A 27,089-nucleotide genomic window follows, 5' to 3' on the forward strand; every position below is an offset into this window, starting at 1 on the left:
AAATAATTGAATTAATTTCCTCTCTCCTGGGAACTGATCTTTAGTTCACTTCACAATGGACATTCCAGTTGCTAAAACCATTATCTCTCCCCTCCAGGGTTTCCCAGAATCCCGACAAGTCCAGAGAATTCTTCATCCAGAAACAGCCCTCCTAGAGTCCTTTAAAAGCCTCTGACTCCCATATTTGGGTGCTGGCACCATTTTGGGACTCAGTCCATCTGGAATCCAGATGACCTAACACATTTATAATCCCTTACCAAAAAAAAAAAGAAGAAACCAGAAACTTACCCCTGTTCCTCCTTACCTAAATTTTAATGAATCAACATATTGAAAGACACATCTGAAAAATTAATGAATATTCTGTTAAAACCCTCCCTTTTGATCTCCCTTAGGATTCTGTTCAGCTAAAGAATGTTTAAAACCTTAAAACAAAGAACCCATGGTGTGCTCTTTTATTTAGTTATTTTTTTAATATATTGTATTGTCTTTTTACAGAGAGGAAGGGAGAGGAATAGAAAGTTAGAAACATCAATGAGAGAGAATCATCGATCAGCTGCCTCCTGCACACCTCCTACTGGAGATGTGCCCGTAACCAAGATACATGCCCTTGACCGGAATCGAACCTGGGACCTTTCTGTCCACAGGCCAATGCTCTATTTACTGAACCAAACTGGTTAGGGCCCATGGTGTGCTCTTACTAGAGCATACCTGCACCTTCTCTCTGTCTCTGCTCTTTTTCTCTAAGGATTCTCATGAGACTTGCAATCAGTGGGAAGTGGCAGCTCATTACAAGCTTATCACCTGAATGTGTCTCCAGGGCCCCTATTTCTCTGACTTTCTTCTGTTGCTTCTTCTATCCTAAGCACTTTCTTCATTTCACTGTCCCAAGATTTAATAAACATACTCCACTAGGGCTTGCTGTTTCTAGAGCATGCCCATAGCTTATATCTCTGCTCTCTGTCTCCTAAATACTAAGGCACCCCACAAGACTTGCAACCAGGAAAGCAGTGGGCAGCAGCAGTTCATCTTGGGCTTACTTTCAGAACCTGTCTCCAAGGCCCCCTTTTTCTCTGACTCTCCAGTGAGCTCACTTCTGTCACTGTGACTTCTATTTCTCAGTGAGCCAAAGCAGCCTCACCCAGGCTCTCTTTTATTACTTTTTCTTATAGGGGCAGAAATAGAATATTGGGGAACAACTATAATAGTAAGAAGTATTAATCATGTTCTGTTAACCATAATTGTTTTATTCTGATTAAAAAAGGCACATTTTAACCTGGATGCCTGTGAAACCTGGGAACTCACCTGGAAATGCAGCCCACCCTCTTTATCAGTGAGCTGCTTCCTATTCTCATGGAAAGCAGAAACCAAAGCCAGAAACCAAAGCTTCCAGCTCTTTGAAGCAACAGGGTCTTTGCATATCATTAATCCCTTTGAAGACCTCAACCCTTTTGCATATCTGTAAAATGCCCATTTGCCCTTATTGCCTACTTCCCCATGTAATGTTTGTCCTTCTACCTAATATAAGCAGTTGGCTTATGGTGGGGTAGTGAGCAGATTTTGGTGGATGATCTGCTACTTTCCCATACTGCTGGCAGTATTGGAATGAACAATCAGATATGATTCAACCCTGTCCCTACTTAATTGGTTCAAGTAGTGACAGACAACTTGGACCCACTGATTGTCCAGTTACACTTCTACATTCAGCCCTTCCTTTGTTTCACTGTTCCCACTTTTTTTTTTAAGCTATATGTGTTGATGGGATTTCTACTTCCAGTCTTTTTTTTTTTTTAATTTAATAGATTTTGTTGATTTTTTTTACAGAGAGGAAGAGAGAGTGATAGAGAGAAACGTTTCTAACTCCTGCACACACCCTACTGGAGATGTGCCCACAACCAAGGTACATGCCCTTAGACTGGAATCAAACAAGGGACTTTCCAGTCCACAGACTGAAGCTCTATCCACTGAGCCGAACCAGTTTCAGCCACTGTTCCCAGTTTTAATAAACATAATCTCAAAATCATCTGGACTCATAGTGTGAAATCTTTTCTACATGAAATCAAGAACCCACACACTACCTGCAGGCACCAGTAACACAAGGAATATATGAATTGCTATTGTCTCTCTACTTGAGACTTTTTTTTCTGGTTGTCTACTATGAGTGTGATTTACCTGTGCCTTTCCTAGGAGCTTCTAGTTTGGAACTAAGATAAGCTTTCCATTCATTCCATTTAATTTTAGAGCCAGCTTTTTCTAATTTTGCATGCAAATTTTGATTTAGGCATCAAAAGAGCTACATTTTAACATTACATTTTCCCATTTCTGCAAATACTTGCAAGTAAAGGCTTCCTGCTTATTGTATATCTGCAGAAGTATTAAGGAGGGCTGAGGTTGGAAGTTAAAAAATAGCCATTTATTTTTCTCCACCTGTCCTGCCTTAGCCTTGGTTCTCTCAACCCTTAACCATTAGCTGTAGGTGTTTCTCTCTTTCTGCATCCAGCACAGAAAAAAAGGGGGTCCAGTTCCTGAGTAGAAAAGCTTGGGATTGAGAAATAAAAGAAAGAGACAAGACACAAAGATAGAAGGGAAAAGCTGGGAGCCAGGTGGGACCACCATCCTCTCTGATGGAGAGACAGGGACCCAGAGCCCATACAGCAAGTTTATTTTAAATTCCCAAATATCAGGAAGGTTCACCAAAAGTTAGGATAAAGGAGACCATTTGCATTCTTGAGTAGGCCCGAGCATTCCTGGTGCTTGACTGGATTTATATATCAAAGTCGCACTCTCAGATACCTGGGCTGAAATGAAGGCCAATCTGAAAACACTTGCCTTTTTAGCAAAGCGTGTTCTCAGGCCATGACTTTGCCTGTAGCCTTGGTTTCAGCTGACAATAATTAAAGAAATGCCATGTGCCTTCCCAGGCACTGTCTACATTTAGCTCTAACACAAGGTTTTTTTCAAAACAGATCAAATAAAGTGAGCCTCTTACCTTAAAATAGGGGTGAGTGGAAGGCCAGAATCTAAAGAAACTCACCCAATGCAAAATGTAAGGCCCAGAGGGCCCCCAGCTGATACCTAGCATGGGTCTGAGTCTGCGACATGGTTCTGGGTGTGCTCCTCTGGAATTATGCCACTTTATACCATGATAAGTCAATCCTAGTCATAGCAAGTGAGCCAGCTGGGCTTCGTAGCCTCAGGAAACAAGGTCCCATCTGGGGCACCAGATGTTACTGAACTGGGGACTGGCCCTGAGCAGGTTGACATAGGACAGCCAGTATGTGTGTTCTTGACTTCTTATACAAAAGTTTTCACAACAAGAGTCCAAGTGACTATGAGGGTGTGTTTATTATAGCTGAGGACAGTAAACAGGGTTTAGCATAGAAGAAGCAGCAGGAGAGACTTAAGCTGGGCTGCTTTGGTTCTCTTAAAATGTTATTGGAAATAAATGAGCCAAGGCAGGGCTGTGTTAGCTCACTGGGAAGTCTGAAAAGAGAGAGAGGTTCAGGGGGTTAGCCTGGGATAAGCTGCTGCTGCCCATGGCTCCCCTAGTTGCAAATTTGTGGGATCCCTTAGAATTTAGGAGGTGTGAGCCTGTATGGGAAGAAGAGAGAGAAGGGAAAGACATGGGTGTGTGCCCTAGAGGGAGAGCACATACTGGGTCTTTGTCTTGAGAGTTTTGTGTGGATTTTTTTTTTATTTTTTTATTTTTTTTTTCTCTCTCTTGCAGGTGAGAATCCTAGAGGAGGGTTTTAGAGGAGTATTCATCAGTTTTCCAGGTGGGCTCTTTAAGTGTCCTGGTCTCTACTGATTGGTCAGTATCAGGGCAGGGGGTCTTTGCAGCTGGTCCTGATGTCACCCACTTAGTTTTGCTATTTTTATTGGCCTGGATCTTTCTTTTCTGTATCTGCTATAAATTGCTCTGCCAGTTTGTTCAGATATCTGTCTCAGTTTCCCTATTCCACTATCCAGGCTAATTGACCTGTGTCATGCACTAGTCCAGTACCCTACCAGAACTCATGCCCATGGCCTGCCTAGAGATGTGGCCTGTGGGTGTCTGGCTCTAAGTAGTACAAGCTCCGCAGACCTACCCTAGTGCCACCCCTTACCTGGCTACATGCTCTGTTCTGGTTCTGGCTGGGTGAGGCCTTCTTCCCCTTTGGCTGCCTAGGGCTAGGAGAGATCTGGGTGAAGCACCTCTGAGCTCTATCCTGGGATCTAAAAACCCACCCTGTGCTTTGCCATTTCCCTTAACCCATCTCCTGTCAGCATTAAAGCTCAAGGTTGCTCCAGAGCTCCTGGTCTCACAGGAGGGAAGACTGAAGAGCACGTAATAGTTAGTATCCTGAATATCCCATCCTCCCATCCCCACCATTTCACTCTTCTCACTGCCCCCACCCCAGTATCTCAGTAACCTGACTTCTGAAAATGTCTCTGCCTGATCTCAGGTCTCTGGGCTCCTCCTCTTATGGTTTTGCCTGCCTCTTCCATTCACCTCCCATCTCCCAACATCTATTGAAAGAAACCAAGAGGATTATAAAAGTGTGTTTGTAGTGCTGAAGAGGAGTTTGTAGGGAACCAGTAATGACCCGGGTGGGCGTCTGGTATTGGGACATGGTACGGGACAAGAATAACTGCTATTCTCTGCCTGCCTAATGCCCTCCCCACCCACCTCTTTCCCAGTGGACATCCCTGAGGCCCTCGGAGCCGGGACTGAGACGATGAGTGAAGCAAATAGGGCCAGTAAAGCAGACATGGCCAGTACAGGAGATATGGCCAGTGCAGGAAAGATGGCCCATGGAGCCCAGCAGCAGGCTTGGCACCTTGCCCCGCAGTCCTGGGAGCAGATGGGCCTGAGAAAGCGGGGTGGCCGATCCCAGAAAGAGCCAGCTATGAAGTCAGGTGAGTAGACAACCATCTGTTGATCTCCTTCCCACCCATGACCTACTGAAACCCATCAGACATTTTTCTGGAGAATGCCCAGTCAAAGGAGGGATCCAGGCTCAAACTCGACTTCAGCTAAAAGGCTTGTGGAGAAGAATGCCAAGTGCATTCCCAGCAAGCCATGGATCCTGACAGCACACAGAGGACCAGAGAGACTATCAGAAGGCATTAGCATAAAGAATGTGGGTTTCATGCCGAAACTGGTTTGGTTTGAGTGTTTGTGGATAGAGCGTCAGCCTGTGGACCAAAGGGTCCCGGGTTCGATCCGGTCAAGGGCATGTACCTTGGTTGCGGGCACATCCCCAGTGGGGGCTGTGCATGAGGCAGCTGATGGGTGTTTCTCTCTCATCAATGTTTCTATCTATCCCTCTCCCTTCCTCGCTGTAAAAAAAAAATCAATAAAAATAATAAAAATGTGCCGAAACCGGTTTGGCTCAGTGGATAGAGCGTTGGCCTGCTGACTGAAAGGTCCCGGGTTCGATTCCGGTCAAGGGCATGTACCTTGGTTGCGGTAGGGGGTGTGCAGGAGGCAGCTGATCGATGATTCTCTCTCATTGATGTTTCTAGCTCTCTATCTCTCTCTCTTCCTCTCTGTAAAAAATCAATAAAATATATTAAAAAATAATAATAAATAAATAAAATAAAAATAAAAGAATGTGGGTTTCACACCCACCTCACAAGAGACCACTTTCCTGGTCCTGTGCTATAAATACAGAAGGAAGTTGGCAAGAAAAAAGTTCCAGTCCCTGCATGACCACATTGGGCAAGTCGCTTCACTGCTCTCTGCATCTTCTCTCTATCTGTTAAATGAGAGGGTAGGAGCCCCCTGGGCTGTAGGAGGGTAAAGAGATAATCCATATTATACACCTACCACAGAGTCCACTTCCTAGAAAGTGCTCAATGAACTGTTCTGTTGCTACTGTTGCTGCCCCTGGAGATGTTATTACTGACGGCTGTAGGTGGCAGAGGCTCTCAGCCCCATATGAGGAGATTTGGGGCACAGATAGGACATATATGGGGAGGTAGAGGCAAAACCAGGGCAGAGATACAAAGTTCCTGGAGTCCAGATCACTACAGTTATCAGGAGTGTCAGCGCACCATTCTCCAATGAGAGGGTGGGGTAGGTTGCAGTGGGCTCACTGGTTTCCCTGGCCTCTCCTAGTTAAGAGCAGGTCTCTTGTTTTCTGGTGCTGTCAACCACAACGATGAGAACAGCACCAGGTGTTTGACCAATGGGGTCAGACCAGACATCATTTCAGAAACCTTGGTTCTTGAGTTCTGACTAGGGAAGAATTCAGAGCCAAGACTCAAACTATAAGAGACCATTTATTTAGAAAATCGCGAGGTATAAAAAATGGATGGTAGAACAAAGGGGTTCGGGAAACAACTTACAGAAGCAAAGGAAGTGCCCTTGAAGCTTAAGAGTGATGACATAAAGGTAATGATAACAGGGGATGGAAGGGGTGGGGTGCGGAAAGGCATGGACATGCTCCCAGGAGGGAGAGCACACTGGGTCCTCCATCCTAAAAGCTTTTTAAGAGTGGAGATCTTAGGGGAGACCCCAGAGATGATCTCTATAGAATATTCATCAGCTTTCCAAGTGGGTCCTTTGTAGTCTCCACAGATTGGTTGGTGCCAGGGCAAAGGGTCATTAGTCAGTGAAGATGGTTTTACTGCCTTTCTGGGCCTGGAACTAAAATACAACTGATGCCTAGATATTATTTCTTGGGAGGAAAGATCAGGGGATCTGAATAGGATGGCCAGAGATATGAAAGCTCAGGGGGTCCACATCCCATGACAACTTATATGCTAGGGGAAGAAAGATTACCCTGGGGTAAGGTCCTTGCTTTCCAAGTTTTTCCCATTGCTAGGCCACCCTGATGACCTTCTCTACCTGGCCTATTGTCCTTGCTCTGATCATGCCAGCGCAGTTCTCCACTGAAGTCCCCCAGTTTCAATTCCCTAGCTCCTACCCATCCTACTAGCAAGCATCAACCTCCTTATCTGCTTCTTACAGCACAATTGCCCCCATTCCTCTACTCCCCAATTCCACCTAAGCAAAACTCCACCACGGTGCTAAAATTATTTGACCCTAAGTCCTGGGGCTCCTCCAAGAAATAGAGAGAATTTGAAATACTTGCCTGAAAGATGGACAGAGCTGGAAATGTGAGGCTTGTTGTGCTGTCCTAAGGGCCCAAGTGGGGCTGCAAGGCAGCAAGTGGGTTCCCAGCCAGGTGAACCTAGAGCTGCATGAGGACCTGGGCCAACAGAAATCCATAAGAAGGATGGAGGAGCCAGGGTGGGGGTGGGTCAGTAGGCCTAGAAATGATCTTTCAGGAACATCCCAGTGTTGAGGTTATACCCCCCCCCATGATTGGACAGATGGGTAAACTGAGTCCCAGGCAGGCCAGGGAGTGAATCTTACCCAACCAGGTGCCATGTGTAACATGGTCCTTGGCCAGGCACAGAATGGGCCATAATAATAACTCTGAACTTCCCTGGGGTCTGGGTGGTCCAGAAAATTCCAAGGAGGACTCTATTCACCAGGTGAACCCCAAGAGAGGGTAGGCCTATTCCTCAGCTCAAGCCAGTCCCCTCTCCTGACTTCTCTCCCTCCTCATATGGAGTCACCCAGGCTGGAAATCTCAGCTACATCCTTGCCTCTTTCTCTTTTCATCCCAGCATCCAAATCCATGCTCACACAGCACTTGGAAACAGCCAGGGCTAGAACCTACACCCAGTGACCTCTGCCTCCATTCTGATGCTGCTTTGTGGGACCCCACCTCCAGTTTTCATGTCCCCTTTTCTCTTCCCTTCCCTCTATGCCATTCTCCCTCCTCCTGCCCCCAGGCCCTGGAAGTGATGTTACAAGCTCAAGCTTCATTGTCTGACATAATAATAGCTAATCTTCCTCTCTTTGGTTTCCATTTGCATTGAATATTTTTCCATCCTTTTCCCTTAGCCTAAATGTGTTTTTAAAGCCAAAGAGAGAGAGAGAGGAGAAAATGGCAGCAGAATAGACAGATGTATTCCAAGCCCTGACCCGGAGCAGATAGAAGGAGCAGTTGAGGGTCACTTGGGGGTGTTTGTTGGCAAGCTAAGGGACAGCAAAACTCTAGGAAAAGGTGGGGGACTGCTAGACAGGGTTCCCTGACCGGGCAGCCCACACTGAGACTGGGTCCTCTCCTGGAGCTACGAGCTCAGACGGAAAACTGTGCCATCTTGCAAGGGAAAGTGGATCTTATTGGAAGACTGAAAACCCACAAATGTGGAGACCACCAAACAGCTGTGAGTCCCCAATCAGAGCAAACAAACGGAGTCAAAGGAGCTCTTCATTCCACCACAGAAAGGTCAGATTTTGCAGGTGATAAAGTGAGGTATCTGGGTCATGGTAGTAGCAGTGGCAGCCTGAGAGAGAAATGCAAGCGCTGCAGGACCTGGAGGACTGGGGAAGTCTGTGCCTAGAAAAGTTACTGGCTGTTGGGTCTGGCATGATCCGTGAATGTGGAAGGGGGTCCTCAAAGCTGCTAACAACAGAAGGGATCTCTAAAAAGCAACCCATTCCAATCTGACACAGAGGGAGAGCATAAGAATTTGAAAGGTGTGCATGCTGCTTAAACTTGCGCTCAGATCCATCATTCGCATACCTGGGCTTTTTCGTCTTCATTCCCTTGCTTCTGATTACTAAGCAAGGATCACCCAGTTTGGCATACCCTGGGAGACTGCAGGGGGAAGTTGCTCTAGGGATTGGAGTGGGGAGAGACTATCAGAGAGCCAGCTCTGAGGCAGCCCACCTCCACAAACCTGTATTGAGTGCTATAGAAAAAGAAGGCTAGAGCAGCTAGAGACTGGGAAGTCAATCCAGAAACACTGCCACCTAGGGGACGAATAACAAACTGCCTTTATTTATTTTTTTTTTATTATTTAATAAAAAATAAAGTAATACAAGAAATTAAGACAATGCCTACTTAAAAATCAGGACTGGCTTACAACAATGAGGAGAAGTGGAATGCAGGGAACTGCCATACTGTCTGGAACTGCCATACTGACTGAGAAACAGGTGTGCCAAACAGAACAATAGAGGAAGTGAATGACCCTCACTACGGCACATTTTGGAAAAAAATTTTTTTTAACTTTTTGCATCTTTTACTTAAGAAACTAATTGTTTTTCTTTTTTCCTCACTTGATTTTACCTCATTAATTATTACATTTTTTATTTTCAATAAGCATTATTACTATTGCTATTTTCCTTTTTTTCTTCTTTCTTTCTTTCTTTTTTTTTCTTTTTTAAATAGATCTTTATTGGTCAGATTATTACAATTGTTTCTCCTTTCCTCCCCCCAAAAGCTCCCCTTCACCTGGTCCCCACCTTACCCTCTGCCATTACCTACCCCAGCCCCCCACTGTCCTCATCCATAGGTATATGATTTTTGTCATCTCTCTTCCCATACCCCCCACACAGATACCTTCCCGTGCCCCTTTCCCCCTGAGAATTATCAATCCCCTCCCATTATATGCCCCTGATTCTATTAGATTCAACAGTTTATTCTGTTAATCAGATTTTTAATTCACTTGACTTTTATATTCACTTGTTGATAGATATGTATTTGATGTTCATAATTTTTTTCTTTACTTTTTTCTTCTTTTCCTCTTTTTAAAGAACACCCTTTAGCATTTCATATAATACTGGTTTGGTGGTGATGAACTCTTTTATCTTTTTCTGATCTGTGAAGCTCTTTATCTGACTTTCAATTCTGAATGATAACTTTGCTGGGTAGAGTAATGTTGGTTGTAGGTTCTTGCTATACATCACTTTGAATAGTTCTTGCCATTCCCTTCTGGCCTGCATAGTTTCTGTTGAGAAATCAGCTGATAATCGTATGGGTGCTCCCTTGTAGGTAACTAACTGTTTTTCTCTTGTTGCTTGTAAGATTATCTTTGTCTTTTGCTCTTGGCATTTTAATTATGATGTGTCGTGGTGTAGTCCTCTTTGAATTCCTTTTGTTTGGGGTTCTGTGCACTTCCTGGACTTATAAGTCTATTTTTTTTCCCCAGGTGGGGGAAGTTTTCTGTCACTATTTCTTTCAATATGTTTTTGGTTTCTTGCTCTCTCTCATCTTCCGGTACCCCCATAATTCTGATGTTGGTTCACTTAAAGTTGTCCCAGAGGCTTCTTACACTATCTTCAACTTTTTGGATTCTCTTCTCTTCTTGCTTCTCTGGAAGAGTGCCCTTTGCCTCTTTGGATTCCAAATCTTTGGCTTGATTCTTCCGTTCTTCTAGTCTGCTGTTGGGTCTCTGTACAATATTTTTATTTCAGTCAGTGTATGTTTAATTTCTAGTTGATCCTTTTCCATTCCTTGGGGGTCTCGTTAAATTTATCAGCCTTTTCTAGAAAATTCTTGAAAAACCTTATAACCGTGGTTTTGAACTCTACATCCAGTCTTTTGTTCTCCTCCATTTCTTTTGTTTGAGATCTTGTTCATTTTCTCAGCATTTTTGCTGCTTCTCTGAATTGTTAGGGAAGCTTTGTGGGCCTGGATATTCTCTATGGTTCAGTGAGTCAGCCTCCCAGTTGCCTGATATGGACACTCTTGGTACACCCCTTTGTGGACTGTGTGTACACCCTTGTTGTAGTTAAGTCTTGATTGTTGTTGGTGTCACTGGGAGGAATTGACCTCCAGGCCAATTGGCTATGAGGACCCACTGTGTCTATAATGGAAGAATTGCTGTGCCAGAGACACATTTATGGGGGAGGACTTGTTCCCAAAGGGCTTTGGTGCTCACTTAGTCTGTCTCTTGAATGTCTCCCTTATGAAAATAGTTGAAATCTTGTGTCATCTCACACTGACCACTAGATACACTAGTTTCTGGATCTCCAATGGGTGCAGTTCAGCTACTGTCTGAGGCCACCCAGCAGGTGCTACTGCAAGAACTACAGTTTTCTCCTCTTTGCTTGGGATTTCACAGTTTTGGAGCTAAAGTTACAGTTTACTTCATTAAGCTGCCACAATACAGGCCATTTATATGCAAAAGCAGCTGTGTGGAGCCTGGGTGGGCTTGTAGAATGTGTGGGGCGGGGCCTTAGGGTGGGGGAGGGGGGGTCACTGAACATCAGTAGGCAAAGAGTGATGGTTGCCATCACTGTCTCTGCCTTTCCGCGTTTCCAAGTTCCTGTGTTTCCAAGTCCCGGCATCTCCGTGCTCCAACGCAGTAAACAATGATTGCTGCGTGCACCTCTGTAAAAAAGGCACTCTCACTTTTGGACCTGATGGCTGACAGACCAGCTTCTCCCCGTAGGTGTCTGGGTCCCCCACGTGACCCCAGAAACTGGATTTCAAAGTGATTGGGATCTTGTTTCCCTTCAGGTTGAATAAAAGCCCAGCGCCCAGTTGCCCGCCACCAGCCCGACTCTCATGCCTCCATACCTAGGCTTTTCAGCTTTTTCAGTGCTTGTGTTCCTTTCTCTTTCAGCAAGCTTTCCTGTGGTTCTGGGTGATAGATGCTTTGTCTTTTAGTTGTAGTTCTGAAATTGTTGTGCAAGGTGGCAGATTAGTTGTTTACCTATGCTGCCATCATGGTTTTGTCCCTTTCTTTCTTTCTTTCTTTCTTTCTTTCTTTCTTTCTTTCTTCCTTCCTTCCTTCCTTCCTTCCTTCCTTCCTTCCTTCCTTCCTTCCTTCCTTCCTTCCTTCCTTCCTTCCTTCCTTCCTTCCTTTCTTTTTTTTTAAGTGTAATTTTATTTTCTCTTTATTTTACTTTGGGATTAGTGTTCTACCTTCTATTTTCCCTTTTCTTTAGCATTGTTTTACCCTATCTCAACACGATCCTTATGCCATCACTCTCTCCCTAACATTTCCCCTTTTGGTGTCCTATTTATCTTAACCCTTTCCTGCTTTAGATTTTCCCTATTCTTTCTGTTACCCCCTGCTAAAATTTCACCCTACTTATATATCTAATTTCCAATCCCCTTCTCCAAGTGCATACCCACCACTCTCTTCACTGTCTAAAGCGATAGGGCTGACTCCACTCACATTCTCACATGGTCTCTGAAGCTGTTACAATGCTAAAGTCAGGTGCCTGATCAGCATCCAATAACCCATTGCATACCCTGAAGAGTTTCTAAGGCCAACTTTACTGTCCTGTGCTAGTGCTTCCACGCCCCTTTCACCAGCTCCAGCCCCACAGCATTGGCCAATACTTCTGTCTTCTAACCACTCTACTAGAGTTATTTCACACCATCATTACCATACAGCATATTCTGAATTTGACTATATATTTACCTTTACCAACGAGATGTATTCTTTCACGTGTTTTCATGTTACCAATTAGCATTCTTTATTTCAGTTTAGAGAATGCCTTTCTGCATTTGTTGTGAGTCAGCTCGAGTGGTGTTGACCTCCCTCAGGTTTTGTTTACCTGGGAATACCTTTATAGCTCTTTCATTTCTGAACCTTTGCTCGGTAAATTATTCTTGATTATTTTTCTTTCAGTATTTTGAATATATCATCTACTGTCTCCTGAACTGTGAAGTTTCTGCTGAAAATTGCTCATAGTTTTGAGGGAGTCCCCTTGTATGTGATAAATCATTTTCTTGCTGATTTCATCTTCTCATTGTCGTTCATTTTTGATGATTTTATTATAATATGAATCTGTATTATAACCTGGCTTACCACAGAATCAGACCCTGACACTAAATTAGAGAGCAGGTGGTTTATTCAGGAACTGGTTTCCTAGAAGCACCAATAGGAGAGAGAAGTTGAAAGAAAAGGAGGAAACCAATGAAACCTGCCTTGTGGAGCAACTGAGGTTCAATGTACTAGGGATCTTCAGGAGGCAGTGGAGAACACATGTCAGAGATGTTTCTGCTGGGTGACAGGGGTTAAGCACTCATCCTGGAGCTTTAATTCCCTGGGGCTTCTGGCCTGTCACACTCATTGCCTTGGAGAGAGCCCTCAGATGAATAACCTGAAGTGATTGTAGAAGATTATCCTTGGCATATACTTAGCAGTGGGTGCAAAGAGAGTACTTTCAGAAATCAATAGTCTCTGTTTCACCATCCATTATCTTCTTCACTCAACCATGACCGCTTACAATTTATTAATAAAAAATTGTAAGCTCAGTGGGGCTAATAACTCAGGTCATAGAAATAATGAGAGCAAACAGCTGTGTCAGTTTGTTTACTCTTTATCCCAAACCACTAAATCAGTGTCTGGCAGTGTTAGCCAATGATTAATATTTGAAGAAGGAAGAAACATCACACTATGAGAATGATTTGCTCAAGTCAAAACTTGAGCAGGGATCTTCCCCCCAAAACCCATATTTTCTCTATGATCTGAAAAGAATATACCGTATCATCAACCAGCAGTGTATAGCTTCAAGTGAGTTCAAAAAACAATTGGGGAATAAATGGAGAAACAATTAAACAAATGTTTCATCTTTCTTTCTTTCTATAGGAATCAAAGAAAAATACCAGAACCAAAGGAAAGAGAGTTCCTGCCCCACTCAGCCATGGAGAAATGAATATTTGCCCCAAAAATTCACACAGCTGCTACTTCTACGCAGATCTCAACCCAGAGGACATGACTTTCTGCTCAGGAGAAGAAGGAATCATGAGGTGGTAGATGAACAAGGACATTTGATGGAGATTGGAGACTTATTTGGCCCAGGCCTGAGTACCCAGGAGGAGCCTCCCACTGTCGTGGTGCATGGGGCTGCTGGAATCGGGAAGTCAACCCTGGCCAGGCAGGTGAGGAGAGCCTGGGAGGAAGGCTGGTTCTTCAGGGACCACTTCAAGCATGTCTTCTACTTCAACTGCAGAGAGCTGGCCCAGTCCAAGACAATGAGTCTTGCTGAGTTCATCACAAAAGATTGGGCTGCTCCTGATGCTCCTCCCATTGGGCAGATCCTATCTCAGCCAGAGCAGCTGCTCTTCATTCTTGATAACTTAGGTGACCCAAAATGGGACTTGAAGGAGCAGAGTTCTGAGCTCTGTCCACACTGGAACCAGCAGCAGCAGGTTCACACACTGCTGGGCAGTTTGCTGAAGAAAATCATACTTCCCAAGGCTTCCTTGCTTATCACAGCTCGGAGCACAGCTCTGCAGAGGCTCAAAACTTCCTTAAAGCATCCTTGCTGGGTGGAGGTCCTAGGATTCTCTGAGTCAGCCAGGAAGGAGTATTTCTTCCAATATTTCACAGATCAGAGCCAAGCAATTTTAGCCTTCACCTTGGTTGAATCCAACCCGGCTCTCTTGACCATGTGTCTCATGCCCTTGGTGTCCTGGCTGGTCTGCACTTGCCTAAAGCAGCAGATGGAGCAGGAGAAACCGCTCTCACTGACCTCCCAGACAACCACAGCCCTCTGTCTGCACTACTTTTTCCACGTTCTCCAGGCTCAGTCCCTTGGGACTAAACTGAGGGGCCTCTGCTCTTTGGCTGCTGAAGGCATCTGGCAAAAAAACACTCTATTCAACCCAGAGGACTTCAGGAAACATGGGTTAGATGAGGCCAACATCTCTACTCTCTTAAACATGGGTGTTCTTCAAGAGCACTCCACCCCTCGGAGCTACAGCTTCATTCACCTGTGCTTCCAGGAGTTCTTTGCAGCAATGTTCTATGCGTTAGGTGATAGAGTGCTGAAAAGTGATTGCTTTAATAACATCAAAATTATGAAAGACTTGACAGATGTATATGACAAGGATGACCTTTTTGGGGAACCAACCACATGTTTCCTGTTTGGCCTTTTGAGCGATCAGGGGATGAGAGAGATGGAGAGCATCTTCAAACGCAGCCTGTCTCGGGAGCGGCATTCCTATCTGCTGCAGTTGGCCAAGAGTGAGGTCCTTGAGAAGCATCTGAACCTAGACCCATATTCTTGGCATTTGCTGCACTGTTTTTATGAGATTCGGGATGAAAACTTTATGAAAAATATTTTCACTTTTCATGATATAAGGATATGTGTCCAAACTGACATGGAGCTCTTGCTGTTCAGTTTCTTTTTTACTTTCTGCCACCACATTAAAAGGCTTCAACTGAATGCAGGTGGACAGCACAGACAAGCAGGAAGGACTCCCTGTGCATTTCTGTAAGTGCTCCCCCTCTTTCCTCTCCACCTCCTCTGTTGATATCACTGTCCTGGGCACTGGGGGCACTCTCACTAAACCTAGCTCCAGGGGAAAGGATTGATGTGACCAGTGACTTCTAACAGCCAAATCTGACCCCCATTCTCTGTCCACCTAGGGTTCTCTGCAGCAGTATCTGGCCATGTGACTTTTCCTCTCTGCTTCTGGGCAGCCTTGTGTGGCTCTGCCTTCTACTGCTGCTTCTCTTCCTGTCTCTGTCACAATGGCCACCTTCTCTCCTTGGTGCACTTCCACCCCCATGCTAATGTCAGCTGCCCTCCACCCAGCCCACCTGCCTTTGTTTCTCCCTCACACATACTTCCTTTCATGCAACAGCTCACTCAGCTGCTTCAGGCACCCCTTTGATTTGTCTTAAGTTCTCCCCTGTCACCTCAGAATGTGTCTATCTGAAAAGGAATCTTTATTTTTCTCTACAAAACTAACTTCCCTATTTGTTTCAATGATGCACTATTGCTCCAGGGACTCCGTTGAAACTCACTATCAGAGTATGACAGAGTAGATTTCTTAAATTACCCTCCAGCACCAGCAACACTGTTAACTTTCACATCTGGGTTTACCACCTCAGTGGCAGTTTTGATCCTTTAGTACTTGAGGTACTTATCTCCCCTTTAAATGATTCATCCCATAAATGTGTATTAAGCACTGGTTTTACACCAACCCCTAAAGGTCACAGATTAATAAAGCACAGCCCTGTCCTCAGGGAACTAAAATCTGGGAGAGAAGACAGACATCCATTTAATAACTAGAACAGCATGCAAAATCCATGGCAACAAAGGCATGAACAAGATAGAATCATAGTTTAAGAAGGGGGGATCACGCCGAAATCGGTTTGGCTCAGTGGATAGATCATCGGTCTGTGGACTGGAAGGTCCCATGTTCGATTCTGGTCAAGGGCATGTACCTTGGTTGCGGGCACATCCCTGGTGGGGGGTGTGCAGGAGGCGGCTGGTCGATGTTTCTCTCTCATCGACCTTTCTGGCTCTCTATCTCTCTCCCTTCCTCTCTGTGGAAAATCAATAAAATATATTAAAAAAGAAGACGGAAGAGGAGGAGGAGGAGGAGGAGGAGGAGAAAGAGAGGGAGGAGGAGGAGGAGGAGGAGGAGGAGGAGGAGGAGGAGGAGGAGGAGGAGAAGGAAGAGGAGGAGAAGGAGGAGGAGGAGAAGGAAGAGGAGGAGAAGGAGAAGGAGGAGAAGGAGGAGAAGAAGAAGAAGAAGAAGAAGAAGAAGAAGAAGAAGAAGAAGAAGAAGAAGAAGGAGGAGGAGGAGGAGGAGGAGGAGGAGGAGGAGGAGGAGGAGGAGGAGGAGGAGGAGGAGGAGGAGAAGTAGGAGAAGAAGTAGGGAAGAAATTGAGAAGAAGAAGAAGAAGAAGAGAAAAGGAGAAGAAGAAGGAAGAAGGGACAGAAGTCACAGAGTGACAATACTTTATAGCCGATAGAGGCCTAAATGCATGAATTTATGCATAGGTGGGATCCCTTGGCCTGGTCTTTGGGGGTCAGACTGAAATCGGGTCTCTGACATCCCCTTAGGGGGTCCTGGATTGGGAGAAGGTGGTTCTCGGGTGACACATCTTGGAATTGGACTCCCTCTTCTCTGGTTCCCAGTGTGTCATCCAAGAACTGCAGCTGCCAAGTCACTGCAGCTTGGTAGCTCCTGCATTAAACATCTGCCCCCTGGTGGTCATTGCGCATCATACCTACCGGTAGGACAGTTGAATGGTCTGATGGTCACTTAGGCATACAATGTTGTTTTTCTAATATAAAACTAATGTTGTTTTTCTAATATAAAACTAATGTTTGTTGTAGAAAAATGAAGACTTGTAAATAAGCAAAATTAATATCAACCCAATTTCTATCACTCGCAGGTGACCATCATTATAAATTGAGGTATATATCCTCTAGTCTTATTTTTTATGCATGTTTTATAGCAAAACTGAGCCATACTGTACATTTTATTTCACAGTCAGCTTTATTCCTTTATTTTTATTTTAAATATATTTTTATTGATTTCAAAGAGGAAGAGAGAAAGAAACATTAATGATGAGAGAGAATCATTTTTTGGCTGCCCCCTGCACTTTCCCTACTGGGAATCCAGCCTGCAACCCGGGTATGTGCCCGGAATCAAACTTGGGGCCTGCAGGCTGATGTTCTAGGGCCCTTTATTTTTATATTCTGACTGTCTTCTTATGCTTTGAAGTAGCCTAATATAACACTGAAAGGTTCTGAGTTGGGCCAAATTTTCACAGAACTGACTCAATGCTTAATGTAGTCAAAATGATATTTATTTAAGGTGTCTGGGTGCAGATGGGTTGAATTCAAGAGAGAAGTCAGCCCCGAATGGGGGAGGAAGGTTTTTTAGATGTTTTGGGAGATTGCACGTATCTGGGCTGTTTTTGCAAAGCTTAGGCTTGCAGAACAAACTTAGTTTCTGCTAAGTTAGAGCCCTATTTCTTGATTAACCCTTTCATTCCCGTCGTAATGGGTACATATAAAGGAAAAGAAGGGGGATGGGTCGCCATTTCTCTTTGTCTGCTTCTTGCATGGGAGGAGGTGTCGTGGATGCCTAAGGAGTAAATTCAGATTATTTCCTGGGATATAGGCCTGTAGGGTCCCTTTACCTGGGTAAGGAAAACTGTACCACTGTCTGGTTAATTAGAACTTGTAATTTTGTTTGTATAAACTTGGTAACTAATTTTAAAATGCAGGACCCAAGGAGGAGAAATGGTGTTAGGGGGAACAAAAGGGATAAACGCCAGGTTAATTTGGGCAGAGCTGCTTATAGGTTAGACCATACTGACTATGCTTTCCTAACTGATTTCCCTGAGCCATTGAATATTTTGTAGAATGTGTGTGATCTTTCCTCTCTTTGATCTGTAGAGTTTAGATAAAAACAACAGGGGTGTTAGCAATTAAACAAACCCCTCCCTCTTTGGCTAAAAGATAGTCTAGGGCAGTGGTCGGCAAACTCATTAGTCAACAGAGCCAAATATCAACAGTACAATAATTGAAATTTCTTTTGAGAGCCAAATTTATTAAACTTAAATTTCTTTTAACGCCACTTCTTCAAAATAGACTCACCCAGACCATGGTATTTTGTGGAAGAGCCACACTTAAGGTGCCAAAGAGCCACATGTGGCTCATGAGCCGCAGTTTGCAGACCACGGGTCTACTGCAGTGGTTGACAACCGTTGGTCTGTGGACCACTGGTGGTCCATGAGATCTGAAATGTTGGCAACCACTGGATTACAAGATGGTGACCAATTTAGGGGGACCATTTTAGGGATATAAGAGTACTATGAAGGTAACCAAGGAGATGTGATCTGGAGAGAAATCCTGTAAATCGTCCTAGGGCCAGAGGTCTATAATGAATTCAAAAATATCTTGCACTGTTCACATGGGATAGTCTGTTCCAGTTGGGGGAATGTTGTCACTAACAATCTGCAGGAATGTGAAAGTTTAGGTATACAATTTACTAAAGGCCCGGTGCATGAAATTCTTGCATGGGGGTTTGGGGGGGGCACCTCAGCCCATCCTGCACCGTCTCCAATCTGGGACCCCTCAAGGGATGTTCAACTGCCCATTTAGGTCTGATCCCACCACTGGGATTCAGCCTAAAATGGCAGTTGGACATCCCTCTCACAATCCAGGACTGCTGGCTCTCAACTGCTCTTCTGCCTGCCTTCCTGATTGCACCTTATTACTTCTGCCTGCCAGCCTGATCACCTCCTAATCACTCCCCTGCCAGTCTGATTGATGTCTAACTGCTCCCCTGCCAGCCTGTTTGCCCCTGCCATCCCCTGCAGGCCTGGTCCCCCCCCAACTTCCCTCCTCTGCCAGCCTGGTCGCCCCTAACTGCCCTCCCCTACAGACTTGATCACCCTCAACTGCCCTCCCTTATAGGCCTGGTCCCTCCCAAAAGCCCTCCCCTGCTGGCCATCTTGTGGTGGCCATCTTGTGTCCAAATGGGGGCAGGATCTTTTACCACATGGGACAGCCATCTTGTGTGTTGGAGTGATGGTCAATCTGCATATTACTCTTTTATTAGACAGAATAGAGGCCTGGTGCACAGGTGGGGGCTAGCTGGTTTGCCCTGAAGGTTGTCCTGGATCAGGGTGGGGATCCCCTTTGGGCATGGGGCGGCCTGGGAGAGGGGTCTGTGGTAGTTTTCAGGCCACCCACACCCCCTGCTGACCCAAGTGGAGGCCCTGGTATCTGGGATTTATTTATCTTCTACAATTGAAATTTTGTAGCCTGGAGTAGAATCAAGTCTTCTGCTCACTTCACGGTGGCAGCAATTTCTGTTGGAATTTATTTTTCTATAATTGAAACTTTGTAGCCTTATGTGGAGGCCTGGGCCTACTAGGGTGTGCAGAAGCTTGGCTTCCTCCATCACCTGGGACAACCCTAGCCTCCTGCTCTCTCCACCTCCATGGCTGCCACCATTTTTGTTGGGATTCATTTATCTTCTATAATTGAAACTTTGTAGCCTGGAATGCAGGCCTGAGCCAGCCAAGGTAGGCATAAAGCTTGGCTTCCTCCATCACAGGGAAAACTCACACCTCCCTCCTACTCCCTCTACAGCCGAAGCCATCTTGGTTGGGTTAATTTGCATAGTTGCTCCTGATTGGCTGGTGGGTGTGGCTTCTGGGTGTAGCAAAGTGGTAGTTAATTTGCATATTACTCTTTTATTAGATAAGACTAGTCATTTGGCTGAAATTTGAGAGGGGTTATTTTTCTCCAGGAAGGCTAATGGGAGGGTAGGTTACCATGGGGGCAAAGTTTTTGTTTTAGCCCAGTTTTGTCCTTTTCTAGGAATCTGGAGCTTTTCACCCTGATGAGTTTTTACACCTGTACCTGGCCCATTGTTCTTGTTCTGGAGGTTAAGGGGACAATGAGGTCTGGGCACAAAAGGAGGTTTTGATGGTATCTAGGAGTGGTATTTCCTGAGTACAAGTAGGACTTGTAATCTGATGGAGACAAAGTGTTTTATACATTACAAAAGGAGGTTTTGATGGTATCTAGGAGTGGTATTTCCTGAGTACAAGTAGGACTTGTAATCTGATGGAGACAAAGTGTTTTATACATTGTAGTATTACTGGGGCAAAAGCTAGAACAATAAAAATTATGACAAATGACCTGATGGAAGGAAAGAGACATTACTTTGGAGGGTGGTAGTCTAATATACCAAAATGAGGTGTATTCTTAAATTATACACTTTTAGGTGTCCTTAGTTTAAGAAGATAGGATTTACTAGATGGCTATGGACTTCTGTTTTATTATTTCAGTTTCCTTATTCTGCTTGTTCTGGCTTGCTGTCCTGTATCATATACATGACTTCCTTTTAACATTTTTCCTACAAACCTTTTATAGCTTTCATGAAACTTTTTACAACTTTCATAAACACTCTTAAAACTTTAACTTGTAAGGTTTGAGGCACAGGAAACTGACCACCAAGGAGTTTTAAAGTAAAGTTTATTCCCCAGTAATGAACGGGACTCATTACGGAGGTAGAGAAATCAGAATTGAAGGAGTGGGGAGAGGGGATGGACCCAGCAGGGCTGCCACCTGGACATGGAGGATCAGTAGCACGTGGCTGGTCTGGGGGTCTTTTTAAGGGGCGGAGCAGGAGAGGGTTGGACCCAGGGCAGAACAGGAAGGGGTGGGCTCCAGGACACTTTGGCACATGCTGATTGATGGCTCAATGTCTTGGAGATGTCTCTGTGACAGATGCCAGTAATGTCATAACTCCGCCCACCAGTTGGGAGGAGGGAGAACCTTATATTCCAGACTCTTTGATTATATTTTTAAAAAATTGACAGTCTGGGCAGGATTCAGGGGCTTTGCAGATGCTTTCATCGGCTCTGGGCTTCCCCCCTGCCTCCCTGGCCTTTTGGTGATAGGGGGCACCTCGATCCTTCTGGCTACTTCCTGCTGACCATGTGGGAAGAATGTGGGAATGTTAAAGGCCAGGGTCAGGCAGAGGCGGATTGGAGGGCAGCAGAGTGTAGGGATGGAGCAGGAGCTGGCTGGCAGTCACCTGAGACATTTCAGCGATCCGGGAGCGGATGAATTAACCTTATATAACTCACTTTCTTTTTCCTTTAAAAAGGCATGTCCATGCCTTGTGTCCTATATTATTAGACCATACAATATTTAAACTGTAATTTTTCAATGATAACAAAAAATAAACAACCAGCATTTCTTAAATTGACATTTATGAACATTCTCACTTTTAAGAAATATACCTTTAATAAAGTACAAGGCATTACATTAACAGTTCTAAGTTTATTTTATAGATTTCTGTAATAAAAGTTAAAAGCAGGTGAACTTAAAACGTATTGAAATATTTAGATGTTTATCATTTAATCCAGCAATGCTCTAAAGCTTTTAAGTTGCCGAAACTTTGGAAAATTATGTATAGGCATATGAAACTGGAGGAAAGTCAGGGGGAGGAGGGAGCAGGCCAGCAGCCTTCTCACGGGCCTCTAGCCACTTTGATTTAAAACTGCCACATTTTTCCTTAAATATAACATGCTAAGGTTTGGTGATAATGAGTTCAGCTTCTGATAGTAGCCAGACTGTTAAGTAAGTGTCTGTAGTTTTGCAGGGAAGAAAGTTGTTCTTTGGAAAGGGGGGTTGGGATGTGAGAAGGCGCTGAGGTCAGAGCAGTTTTCAGAGCTGGCCTTGGGATTTAAAGGCTCAGTGAAGAGTCTCCTCACCATGTCCTGTTATAGAGGAGTTTTCTGAGAAGACTGAAGTCGGGAGCACAGAGGGGAGAGCATCTAATGAGTCTTAGAAAGGAGAGTATTTCTTGTTTAGAGAAGAGACAGTCATGGAGGAGATAAGGTGTTTATAGTCTAAGGAATGGCACAGATTTATGGGATGAGAGTGAAACTGAAGTAGGTGACTGTCATTTAAAATAACTGGGTTTTACAAGGGGATGCATGTACCACTCCTGTTGGGCAAGAAGAGTGGATAAGGGGGTATTTAGAAAGATGCTGTGTAGAGGTGAGGTAGCTATAATGACTGTGAAACTGCTCCATCAACCACTCTAATAGAGATGACTGAGGAGGGGACAAGGGTCCAAGCAAATTCAGAGAGGGCAGAATAAGTGTCCCCATTGTCAATTAAAAAGGAGATAAGCTTAGCTGCCACCACAATCGTTACCTGAGGCTCTGTCCTGGTGATATAAGTCTGTGGGGCCCTCTCAGGGCCTGGGCAGCTTCAGTCTTCGGTAGCTAGTCCCAGAAGGTCTGGGAGCTCCAAACTGGATCCAGGGGGTGGCCTTGCTGAGGTCTGACCTGGAGAGGCCGGACTACTGTCTGATTTCTAGTGGCCTTCCCTCCCACACCTTGGCCAGGGCCGAGGCAGGGGTCTTGGGTTTGGGCAGGACTTGGTCCTGTGTACTTTCTTGTTGCATCTGAAGCAGGGCCCAGAGGCGGCTTGTCCCCTGACTTACCCTTGGTTGGAGGACTGGCACTTTATTTGGGGTTTATGAGAGTGGTGACTAGGGGCTGAAAGGCCTTTGTCTGTGCCTCAGGCTTGGTTTGATCTCGTCTTTGTTTTTGGATTGGGTCTCCTTGTCTCTATTATTAAAAACCTTAAAGGTCATGTTTATAAGGTCTCTTTGGGGGGTTTGGTTCCTTCTGGGCCTATAGAGTCAAGGTTGATATATTTTCTCATGGCCTATATAAGGCGAAAGAGGAAGATTACCAGATTTTCATGTCTTTTCTGGGTGACCTCTGATAATTTTTAATAATTAACTGCTTTGTGGGATGCCTTTCTTAGTCCTTCTATCAGGCAGAGAACCATGTGGTCTCAAAACCTGCGACCTGTCTGTTTTCCTGATAATTCCATTGTGGGTCCCTATTATGAGCACAATCCACTTGGACTTGGAGGGTAGGGTCCTGCCAGTGGAGGGTATTCACTTGGCCCTGGCCATGAAGCCAGATTTGGCACCAGCAATCCCCCGAAGGTGGCACTTAAGGCTAGTGCCAGAGTGCTGGGAGGAAGAGAACCAAAGACTTGCTCCAGAGCAAGTATGAGATAGAATGGTGGCAATGGGATTTGATGGGTAGAGTGATGGACTCTAGGGCTGCTGAGACTGAGGAGCTGTAGACTGGGGCACTTGGGGATGGTCAGCAGGATCAAAAGTGGTGAAGGAGGAGGAGGATTTGAGATGGGAGGTTGGTGAGGGGATGGTTTAGCATTAGGAAGGAAAATCTGTGAGGGAGAGCAGCTGTTACAGAGAAAAGGATATGTCCTTGAGTATAAAAAATGCCTGAATATATGGGACCTCAGGCCATCTGCCCTGCCAGCAGCAGAAGTTGTCAAGATCAGTGAGAATTTGGAAATTGGAAGTACCATTCTCAGGCCATTGGCACCCATTGTCTAATTTGTATTGCAGCCAAGCAATATTGCAGTAGAAAATGAGGCACTTGGGACATAAATCCTGAGTGAGCCCTAAGACCTGTAGATTCTTAAGAAGACATCACAGGAGTGTAGTGAGGGGAATGGCCAACTATGTGTTCCCTATAAGTGGGCCTTGAGTCTAATCTCTCATGGACACTAAATTAGAGAAAGGTGTCCCCTTCTCCTCCTGAGCATCAAAAACAAACAGGCGATCACACCTGACCAGTAGGCATCCCCACAGACAGGTGGACCAGGGAACCTGGTTCCCGGGGAGTGTGTCCTGACCAGCACCGGATTTCAGGTAGTAAGTGGCTGTGCAGTCATAGCCCAGAATCTGGCCCTGATTATCCAGAACAGAAAATGCAGAACAGCCCAAAAAGAAAGGGCTAATAGCCCTAACTAGTTTGGCTCAGTGGATAGAGCATTGACCTTTGGACTCAAGTGTCCCAGGTTTGATTCCAGTTAAGGGCATGTACCTTGGTTGCAGGCACTCCAGTAGGGAGTGTGCAGGAGGCAGCTGATTGATGCTTCTCTCTCATTGATGTTTCTAATTCTCTATCCCTCTCCCTTTCTCTCCATATAAAATCAATAAAATATATTTTTTTAAAAAAGAAATGGATAATAGACGACAGCCACTTACCAGTTAATCCCAGGTCCACAGACATGAAGGGAAAGATGAATTGAGTTAGGGACACGTTGGGTCAAGGTGCTACTGGGCTATCGAGGTGGATTTTCTGGCAATAAAATAGAGATGGCAGTTTGCATCTTGAAATAGATAAAAACCTATTTTATTATTTTATTTGGGAGTAGATAAAATCACTTAAATAGTGTGTGAAATGTAGAATTTAAATTGGTGGAAATTATACAAGGCAGTCTATCCTATAACTTTCAAACATAGCCCATCCTCTCTCACACATCCTGCAAATGTTCTCTCCTAGAACTTTCCCTTTTGCTATTTCTCTCCTGGGAAATCTCCCTATGGTCCTGCTATCCTGGAAAGGGAATATGATCCCACGCAAGCCAATCGACAACAGTAGTATGTAGTAATATACAAAAATCCCATCATAAAACTATGTCTTTAAACAACCTCTTCTAGGTTCTGTTCCCACCTCCCTGCTCTTTTCCTTTCTGAAAACTTGAACTTTACAAAATCTGTGCCAAAGGAATAAAGGCATGTCTGCATTGATGAGAGAAAGGCTATCTGCATCTCCAAGGTCTTTGCCAGGCCCTATGCTGGGTACTGAAGATTTTTTAAGAAATGAACATCTGCCCCAGCGCACAAGAAATTCCCAGACTGAGGCAGAAACAGACACACTAAATGAGCACCGCAGAGAATGGCAAGGGCTGCACCATGAGAAACCACACAGAAAAGGGTCAATTAGCCCAGGGTGGTGGGAGCAAAGGGGCAGTTCCAGAGACTGATCACCCCTGGTGATAGCCCTGCCCATTACAGCCTGACACTCAGAGGGGCCAAACCCCATGGTGTTGAGCAGAGTGTGCATATTAAGACTCCACACACACACACCTATCACATCTCCCCTGTGCCTCTTTCTCTCTCAGACACAGCTGGGGCCCGTTTACAGATTCCTGGTGGAAGACTTTCTTCTCTCTTCTCAAAGTCCCTGGAAGCCTGCAGGAGCTGGACCTGAGTGGGAACTCTCTGAGCTGCTCTGCAGTACAGAGTCTTTGTGATGCCCTGAAAAGTCCTCGCTGCATTCTGACGACCTTGAGGTGAGTCTGGCCTGGGTTCTGTTCTGAAACAGGGATGGACAGCAGATATAAGATAGACATTGTGTCTAGGATGGGTGTGTGGTCATTATATTCAACAAATGTTCATTGAGCCCCTCTATGACCATGGCTACTTCAGTAAGCAAACACAGACAGGATTCTATTTCCACATAATTTGCAAGTGACTGACAATAACCAGACAAACACATGTGTCATTACAGGCCCAGATAAGGGCCTCCAGTGAAAAACGACCTTAATAAAGTGAATATTGAAGAACATGGGAAGAATACAGAGGGTTTACTTAAGTGAAGTATGATGAAAGAAAGTTCAAAGACCCTGTGTCAGGAAGGAGGATGGGCTGTCATGGGATTGAAAGCAGACAAGTGAGGCTGAAGGATGGAGAGCAAAGGAGCTACAAGAGGCTTCAGAGGTCATGAAGTAAGACTGTCTATGTAAGGCCCTGTTAGAATTTGGGGTTGTTTTTTCTAATGCAATGTGATTATAATTAAAAGGTTGATAAAATCAGTACATTTACAAAGTAGAAACAGGCTACCATATAAAATTGGGCATGGAGGAGAGCAATAGTAGAGATTGGAAAACCAGTTCATAGAAAAGTTTCAGTTTTCCAATAAAGATGGTGAGAGGTTTCACTAAGGAAAGTTACCATAGTTTCTGCCAGAAATAGTTGTATCTTGGACCATGGTGTTGGCAATGGAAATGGAAAAACGTGAATGGATTTAAGAGATCTAAAAAAAAAAAAAAAAAAAAAAAGTAAAATCCAATAGATTTGAATTATGAAGAAAGGGAGATGGAGCAATAGAAGATAATCTTAAGTCAGGCCAAAGATATGCATGGGATAGTGGCACCTTCACTGAGATGGAAATACTGAAAGAGAAATGAATGGGGGCTGGAATGTCAAGGATGTGATTTTGTGCAAAATCTTCAAGCTTTTTTAGACATCCAATGGGAGATGTCAAGCAGGTATCAAATTAACTTCTGTGCAAAAATAAAATGCCCCATAAGACAAATCTCAAAAAATTTAAGAGAATTGAAACCATGCAAATTATATTATCTGAAAATAATTAAATGAAATTGGAACTCAATAACAAAGGAAAATGTAGGAAATTTACACATACACAGAAATGAAACAACATACTCCTAAATACACAATGGGTCAAAGAAGAAATCACAAGGGAAATTTAAAATGCTTTGAGATGAATTAAAAAACACACACATGTATTTGATGCAACTAAATCAGTGTTTACAGGGAAATGTATATTATCAATGCCTAGATTTTAGAAATAAGGGACACATCTAGTCACCAATTAGAACTGACAAATCTAGAACACTGACACCACCAAATGCTGACAAGGGTGTGGAGCAAAAGAAACCCTCATACATTGCTAGTGGGAATGCAAAATAATAGTGTCATTTTGCAGAATCCTAGTGAACTAAATACACCCTTACCATATGATCCAGCAATTGTGCTCCTTGGTATTTACTCAAATGAGTTGAAAATCTATGCCCACACAAAAATCTGCACAATGGTGTTTATGTCAGTTTTATTTGTAATTGCCCAACCTGGAAAGCAATCAATCGTCCTTCAGTAGGTGAGCAGATAAATAAATCATGGTATATCTATACAATGAAATATTATTCAGCATGTGGAAAAAAATGAACCCTAGAGCTATGAAAAGAATGAGTGAACCTTAACTGCATATTACTAGTTGAAAAAAAGGACATCTGAAAAGCTATATACTATATTATTCCAACCATGTGAAATTCTTAAAATGACAAAAATGTGAAGACAGTAAAAAGATCTATGATTGCCAGCCGTTTGGGAGGTAATGATAAATAGGCAGAGCAGAGTGAC

General features: G+C 44.3%; 1 protein-coding gene across 1 annotated transcript in view; it reads left to right on the forward strand.

Annotated features, from left to right (window-relative positions):
- Nucleotides 1-4,715: 4,715 nt before the first annotated feature.
- LOC311610759 (NACHT, LRR and PYD domains-containing protein 1-like) overlaps nt 4,716-27,089 on the forward strand; it is a gene marked incomplete at its 5' end in the record, with an annotated part of 58,014 nt that continues 35,640 nt past the window's right edge. Inside the window, 3 exons of the mRNA XM_084862290.1 lie at nt 4,716-4,896; nt 13,393-15,022; nt 25,049-25,219. Coding sequence (XP_084718416.1) covers nt 4,716-4,896; nt 13,393-15,022; nt 25,049-25,219 — 1,982 coding nt within the window. The remainder of the gene's footprint in view (nt 4,897-13,392; nt 15,023-25,048; nt 25,220-27,089) is intronic.

This window comes from Pipistrellus hanaki, assembly GCF_964339955.1.
Source record: "Pipistrellus hanaki genome assembly, chromosome: 16".
Taxonomy (NCBI): domain Eukaryota; kingdom Metazoa; phylum Chordata; class Mammalia; order Chiroptera; family Vespertilionidae; genus Pipistrellus; species Pipistrellus hanaki.